The 8,018-nt window shown below is 41.5% G+C and overlaps 1 protein-coding gene across 2 annotated transcripts; it reads right to left on the bottom strand.

The window, feature by feature from the left end:
• Positions 1 to 547: 547 nt before the first annotated feature.
• On the bottom strand, positions 548 to 5,593 carry ambn (ameloblastin). 2 transcript variants are annotated; one of them, XM_064337963.1, is made up of 11 exons: positions 5,239 to 5,593; positions 4,868 to 4,928; positions 4,678 to 4,764; positions 4,298 to 4,348; positions 3,986 to 4,126; positions 3,298 to 3,537; positions 2,933 to 2,989; positions 2,382 to 2,537; positions 2,101 to 2,145; positions 1,949 to 1,987; positions 548 to 1,792 (listed from the first exon to the last, which is right to left on the bottom strand). In XM_064337963.1, the coding sequence occupies exons 2-11, from the start codon at positions 4,919 to 4,921 to the stop codon at positions 1,403 to 1,405; spliced, it is 1,260 nt and encodes a 419-aa protein (XP_064194033.1). In that variant the 5' UTR covers positions 4,922 to 4,928; positions 5,239 to 5,593; the 3' UTR covers positions 548 to 1,402. The 2 variants fall into 2 exon arrangements, with proteins under 2 accessions (XP_064194033.1, XP_064194034.1); XM_064337964.1 differs by having other exon boundaries at positions 2,110 to 2,145.
• Positions 5,594 to 8,018: the final 2,425 nt, after the last annotated feature.

The raw sequence follows: 8,018 nt of genomic DNA, 5'->3' as shown, positions 1-8,018 counted from the left end.
TCAAGCTCATGTCTGGATTTCATAAGTCCCATAATGCAGATAATGATGAACATCTACACTTGCCTACCACCTATTGCCATTCACTGTGTATACGGATGATACTTTTTTAGCAGAGTCATAGTGACTGTTAGGTGTTTATTTTCCAGAAAATTGGCCCCTGAAGAAAGGACTTTCACACACGCTCCCACTACCCCTACAGAACATTTTCTTCACTGAGAAGTTTAATGGGTGTCATTTAAATGACTGTATGTGCAGTAAGTGTCTGGCAAAATATACGACGGTCCTTAAATGCAGCACCTTCAGTGTCAATTGTTAATGCGTTCCAGTTACCTCTTAAGCCGAGAAACACTCATCCCCACAAGGGCCTTTCAAAACCTAAATCACCAAGGTGAGACTAGATGATCCCTCTGCATATCATTGCATTTGGCAAATCATGTCACCCACTTCTAATAAAGACAACTTTCCAAAAGAGAAACATGATTCAACAAAAAAGGGTACATTAGCCAAAAGTAATGGAACAACACCATGTGAATGTTTTTCTTTGGTAATTTAATGAACTGCAAACAACAGTGGTCATAATAACTTTGAAAATTACAAACAAAACAAAACAAAACAAAAAACTTCCCTTTCCCTTAAAAGTGACCCAACAAATCCTCAAAAATACTCATATAAAATGTATTCTAAATTGAATAAAGACACTATGGTGTCTACGTGTATAATGTCTATAATCAATTTTAAACTGTTTTATTAGTTTCATTAGGCTGTGTGGCTTCAGAATGGCAGTTCATAATTTTGTGGATAACAATAAGTTTGTTTTATGAAAATTAGAGGTCTTGGTGTTTGCATGAATTGAATTGTTTGAGGAAATGCGAAATTACTGTTCCAAAGGTGTATTAAGCCAAATGGATACTGTTTAAATACATACAAGGCATCTTTAGTTAACTGTCAAGTCGTAGCAAACTGCAAAAAGTTTATATGATTCCAACAATACAATTTAAACAGATATAACTAAATAAAATCTGGGGGTACACAAACCACAAAAATAGAAGGTTTTTTTTTCCTCATCAATGTAATTGATTTTAACGTTGTAAAGGTACCATACCTGTACAAGTATTGCAGATGAAACAAAAAGGCATGGTTAACACAGAACAAAATATACTTTTGAATATAAAGAAATACAAAACACGTGAAGTTACACCTTGCTCACATGACATTTTCTGCACTAATTGCTGGGTGCATATGAAATGAAAACTCAGGACCAGGTTCACAGACATAGATTAAGCATTGTCCTGGACTACATTGAGTTTTGCATGGAGATTCTCCATTGAGAATTGAATTTAGTCTCGGGCTAGCCTCAACCTGTCTGTGAAATGTGGCCTCAATGTGTGAGAGACCAGCTCTCTCAAGGGTATAAGTCAGTTTCTGCTCCTGCCACAGACCGGGCATTGGGGTTACTGGCTGGCGATGACATCACGGGCAGGACTGCAGGTTCAGAGCCGGTGGTCAGGCCCGGCTGGGGGAGATTTGATTGGACGGTGGGTTTGCCAGCGCTCAGGCCCGCAGCTGGGTCTTTAGACAGTGTGGTCTCTGGACCCGCGGGTTGGGGGGCAGACAAGAGGGGGGCCCCAGACGTGGGAGGGACCTCAGCCAGCGCTGGGTCTGCCTTGGCACCCGGGTCCACGCCCTGCCCGGCAGGGAGTCCTCCGGGGACGACTGCCCCCACCCCCGGGTTGGATATGCCACTCCCGAAACCAGGCAGGAACATCCCAAATCCACCCATGGCTCCAGTAGCCTGCGACACAAACAGAGACAGGCACATTCCTCAGTCCACCGGTCTTAAGTCACACACCGTGCGCTCCTGTTTAACAACCAATTCAGTATTAAAGCTGTTCTGCTGCTTTAGAAGATAATTCTAAAACTGAAGCTGAAGCTCCTGTTTCATAATCACCTGTAACTCCTCAGAGCTTGCACTTCCAAAAGGTCCAACCTAAAAGTGACGTGCAGATACAATGGATAGCATCAGCACCAACATACAGTACTCTATATACATTACATTGCTAAAGCTTAATAGTAGGCATTAAAGAGGTTTCAAATTCCTACCCTATTTACCATTGGCTGCTGGATCATGTAGAAGATCTGAGGAATCTAAAAAAATAAGACACAACAGAGAATGATTTATAGTACGAAATTCAACAGTCCAACATTCCAAAATTACTGTTTCAAATCAGAAATATGATTATATTAAAAAGACAATGCGTTCTATTCATGAGCCAAATAGAAACTAAACTTTTAGCTTGCAGTTTACTTGTTCAGCGCATACTGTATGTACAGTACAAACACACACACACACAGACACACACATACATAAAGCTGTTTTCTACCTGTTGCTGTCCAGGCACTGCAGGCTGTGCAGGTAGCACAGGCTGCACAGGCTGTACTGGTTGCCCAGTTTGCACAGTCTGATCAGCCTCTGCAGGGTGCACAGACAGCTGCGGGTAGCCATTCGGGAAGAACACAGGCATTCCGTAACCAGGGAACTAACAAAAACAGCAAATGCAATTATAAAGAAGCATAACATGATCTCATTTGAAACATTTAGGAAATAAGTGCAATGCACTGTTATGAGCAGTTGTTGTAATGTTGTATACATACTCATTGGAAATATTTGATTCAACATTCATTTCTATTCTGACCATTAGAGCATAAATCTTATCAAACAATGACATACAGTACACCTAGGAAATGCCACAGACATGTGTAAAATATTCCCCAAATGTCTGTATGTTATCACAAAACAATGTATCATGACACATTATTTGCTCGCTCAAATTGCTCAACAAATCAGACACCCTTAATAAAACAATAGGTCAGACAAAATTACAAAGGCACAAGATCAGACCACACACGGCGCATTTGTGAAGAGGAATCCTACCTGCTGGGTCCCCGTTTGTGATGGGAACATGGGAAGAAACCCATAAGATGGGAACATCTGTCAAACCGTATGAACAAGACATCTTTCAGAGATAATGTAGTTGTGCATGAATAATTCAAGGACAAGAAAAAAATGAATGTTTATGGAAGATCAAGATGGGGTTCACGGGACCCCCCGGGATTTCAGTGAACCCCGCACACCCCCACATCCACAGACGCAGAACATTATTTGTGCTGGGTTAAGGACCGTGCACTAGAACTTCAGAATTCACACATGAAGAATCAACAAATGGCAAATAAACAAGAGTAATAACTCAAGAAGGGTGAAGAAAGAGCAAAACCAAAAAGAGGAAAGGTGAGCGCCACCTGTGGGAACTGTGCTGGGAGGGCCGGCTGGTCCGTGGGCTGGGTTCCCTGCGTGTTGGGCGGGAGAGGCAGCAGGAAGGGAACCCCTGGCTGCGGGGCCCAGGTGTTGGGCTGCACTGGCCCCAGGACCGGAGGCTCGACCTGAGGCTGCTGTTCATTGGGCGCGGCCGGCCCTGCTGCTTCGGTTCCCAGCTCCGGGGCCTGTGTCATTGGCTGGACCGAAACTGCCTCGGGAACCACCTGCTCCCACGCACCACAAAGACAGAAACGGAGGACTGAGGAACAATTGCCCACTGTGGAAATCGCACACGTTGTCATGAAATGTAAATATACTTCGTTCGAATTGATTATATATTACTAATTGATTGACTACTGAAATGCATTTGTTTGTTTTCTGAAAAAAAAAAAAAAAAAATCAAAAGTCACAGATATTTGGAAATGAACACCTGGGCATTTTATTTTAGTTTAGTAGGATAGCTGTACTCATACTCTACTCTGCTCTACAGTACTATACTGCACTGTACTGTATGTCATGTACTATACTAATTTCTGTACTCTTGAGCGTAAAAAACGCCAGAGGTTGAAGCACAAGTCTGTCTTTACAAATGTATTTTTACTGCTGTACCGTATGTGTGTGACTGGGTGAGTATGAAAGTGAGGAAATGTAACTTGGAGACATCACACCTACCTGCTGATCAGGTCTCCACACTGCAGTGGGGGGGACCTGTGGGGGTGACTCTAGGGGGGTTCCTGAGGGCAGTGCTAGCTGGGGGATGTTCAGCTGATGGTTTTGGGGTTGGACCGCTGGAGTATTCACAGGTGGGAACACCTGTGGTTAAGCAGACCAGATAGAGGTGTTAAATAAATACATTTGTGATCTCAAACTCAAGACCTGCCTTGTGCCTGCCTTTATACTTTCATAGGAACAAGGAGCCAGCTTTGTAATAATAATACAAATAAAAATAAAAATGGGAATAGTGTTCATTAAAACTGCAACTACCTTGGCATACTGTTCCAAAATATGTCTGACATGTGCCAACTCTTGCAGTGCCTAAAAATGAAAGATGAATGAAAAGAGATAAATCATTTGTATTTATTGCTAATATAATACACTGCAGACAAGACATTGAAATATATATTTTTTTAAATATAAAATAGTCGTTGACAAATTCTAGCAATGTACTGAATGTTGCAAACAGATAAAAACAGAGATGTGCTCTATAGTATAGAAAGCATTTAAGTTTAAAGGACATCAACATCCCATTGTAAAATTCAGGGAGTTTGATTTTATTGCATTGACTGATGCAAATCATAAAGCTCAAGAAGTTCCCCAATTTGGGAGCGTGGGGTGTAGGCTGTGGGACAGGGGTTCAGGGTTACCTCTTGGTTGGGACTGCTTTCAGACTGATGTCTCTGTTGATGCTGTTGGGCCTGTTGGAGAATGTGATGTAGGGACAGTCTATGCACCTGAAGCACAAGTAAACACCATGTTTCACCATTGGTCAGTGAAAGTGATACAATTCCATTCAATTTGCATTCAGAAAAAAAAAATATATATATATATACTCACGGGACCCCCACAGACTGTGACCAGGAGACACAGGAAAACGATTGCCACTCTCATTTCCCACCTAAAGAAAAGGTATGTTTTTGGTTTTAATTAAAATAACACCTCGCAATAGCACATTTACCTGTTTCAGTTCTATTGAATGCATATTTTTGATGTAATGTAATTCACTGATGTGATTCAATAATCTGTGACTGTTCCAGTCAGGTTTGAGATATATTCTGTTTTCAGTTATGTCAATTCACAAAATGAATTTAATTACAAGGACAGATACACAAGACACACTTTAAATTTGTAGCATCCCAAAGTCACCTGTTACATTCCAAAGCAATCTGCTACTTAATTATGTAAGCACAAACACAGTTTTCATTTACCTTATTATGTGGACAATACGAAGTCCTGAAAGAGTGAGGGTGATCAGCTTGGTGTCTTTGAGAAATCTTCTTCTACAGATGAGAGGAGCAGAAAACTTGAATGTACTTAAATGCTGTCCTTCAATCGAAGGAGCCAATCAGCTAAGAGATCACAGGCACTTCCTGCTACGTTGGGGAAAATGTGCCCGATGCACCCCAGACGACCGCTGATTGCCTTTAATTGTACTCCTGCCCCGTTGCAACACTGGCGTCTGAAAAAAAAGTGAAACAAATATTAATTTTGAACACTGAAGTAATGCCTCTTGTCATGTGTGGCGGTGCCAGGATGTTGTGGTAATGATTCAGTGGAGCTGGTGCGGTGATCTCAGCTCGGCCTGGAGAGAGTAGCACAGCAAGGTTGAACGGCACAGTAAGCAATGAAACAGCTGGAAAAGTGCAGACACAAAAACGTGATTTCACAATCTTATACATGATGCTGTAATCAAGGTTGTGTGAGATACACCCATAAATTTATTCAGACAGGTTTTTGTAAAATTCATTTACACAAGAAAATTATCACATGCTCTCATCTCAGCATTGAAGTAGAAGAGGTGAAAAACATGACACATGTAATGTATAAACCTGCTGATGCTATGGAACTATTTTACTTTCCCTCCATACATTCTGAAAAAAAAAAAAACTTGGCATGTAATGTCTGTCTGTCTTGCTCTTAGCTTTTCAATGTCCTTCGGTATATTATCCAGTCTTCCCTCCATTCATCCATCTATCCATTTTTTAAACCACGTATTCTAGGTCAGGGTTATGGGGGGAGGGTGTGGGGGTGTAGCCTATCCCATATTGTAGTGAGTGGACGCAGAAATAGGCCCTGGATTGGTTGTCAATCCATCACAGATTTAAACTTGCTACAACACTGCATAATAAAAATAGACACTATTACTTGTTAGATCTGATAGAGGTCGAGTGGTATCCCCCTTAAGAAAGAGATTATGTCATTTCCTCCTGACCCAGAGTGAAACTGTTGTAAACTGTAATTATCTGCCTCATGGGGTGGGAAAGTCCTCTTGTTTGTAATTGGAGGGGAGGCACAAAATCCTTACAGTGCAGGTTGGCTTTCCATGTCATATCAAATTTGCATGCTTCATCATGTCAAGCAATATACTATCAACAAAGTTCTTATTGTAAATGTGAAAGACATAAAACAATACAAACACTTAGATGTCTAATCATAAACAGAAATATGACAAGGAAGATGTTGTCCTTTCAAGCTTGTCCCTAGAGTCCCTCGACAAACTGTTAATTGTCCAAAAAAGCATCTCTCTAAGCATCACTATTAGTTTAACAGGCTCTAATTAAGGTTCTAGCATGCTGGTAATTTGTTGGAGCAATTAATAATGAGGAGAATACCCTTTAGCCACAACTGCAAAAAACCTAAAATGGGACATACGAAATAAATGTTTTTGAGAATAAGTTTAGGATTTAGGAGTATGATTTAGGCTACTTCACAAAAACTGCTGTACAAAGACTGATCACACTTAAAAAGTAAGTAAATCATAGAATAGGTATCAAGGCATTATTATAAAAATTCGAATTAAAGAGAGGATTTTTTTGGAAACAATGAAGTATTAGAAACCTTGTACTACATGTACTGTGTCAGAATTCAACAGGCAAGAAAGATTTGGGACATATCTGAACACCTGAAAATAAACATTTGTCCCTTGATGCTGAATAGAGGAGTCTGGCAGCTGAGACCGGCAGTCCTGCACAGTGGCACAAAAATGGCCGTAGTGTCTTCTGGGGACAGAGAGATCAGTCAGCGGTACGCTCGCGTCTGATTGGCTACCCCATCTTGTCAATATGATGGCCCTAGACTGCCTGTATTAGCCGAACATGAAGTGTCCTCTTGTGACTCATGTGAGCTTTAACCAGTGGACTGCAGAGTGAAGCTGCATCACATGTTTCGGATGAGAGGGCGCAACTTTCTGTGCTCTCCCAAATGGACAGTTAGTTGTAGCGATGAGCAAGGCCATACACACACATGCGCACACACACACACACACACACACACACACACAAACGCTTGCACACACACACACACTAAATTTGGCATTCTGAGAGAAAGCATGGGTCAAACAGGGAGACAAATTACATGTTTTGCCTGTTGGCTTACAACGGATAAAGTTAGGATATTGTCGGGAGAAACCAAGCCCTAAATCAGCACTTTGACTCCACCCCGGCAGCTAGACAGATCTCTCAGTGGAGCTGAAGCTAGCCTCGTTTTACTTTTACCTCGTCTGAGGCCTGTGTAACAGAGACTGAATTGAGCCTCTCCTGGTAGCCTGGCTGTACAGCACCCCCTGCCTGTGACATTGTGTCATATGTTTTCACTTGTAGTTAAAGTTTCACTATGCACCGCTATGCATTTCCACTCTTTTAGGAGTGTTTAGGTTGTGCATTGTGTTTTTTGTATAGTTGTTTGGTAGCTCACAGCACCCTCACCACTATGTTTCACAAATGAGGGGGGGTGATTTTGATCATGTGCAATTCCTTTTGGCATCCATGCTTTGCTCTTGCCATCACTCTGATACAAATAAATCTCTTCTCTTCTGTCCGCATGACCTTTTATATACTGTAACCTTGCCATCCTGTTTTTGTAGCTAACAAATGGTTTGTGGTGTAGCCTCTGTATTTCTGTTTCTGAAGTCGTCTGTGGACATTTGTCACTGACACATCCATGCCTGCTTCCTGAAGAGTGTTTCTGATCTGCTGGACAGGGTTTTTCT

Source organism: Anguilla rostrata, chromosome 5, assembly GCF_018555375.3.
Source record: "Anguilla rostrata isolate EN2019 chromosome 5, ASM1855537v3, whole genome shotgun sequence".
NCBI lineage: Eukaryota > Metazoa > Chordata > Actinopteri > Anguilliformes > Anguillidae > Anguilla > Anguilla rostrata.
This window is presented reverse-complemented; position numbering and strand designations above follow the sequence as displayed.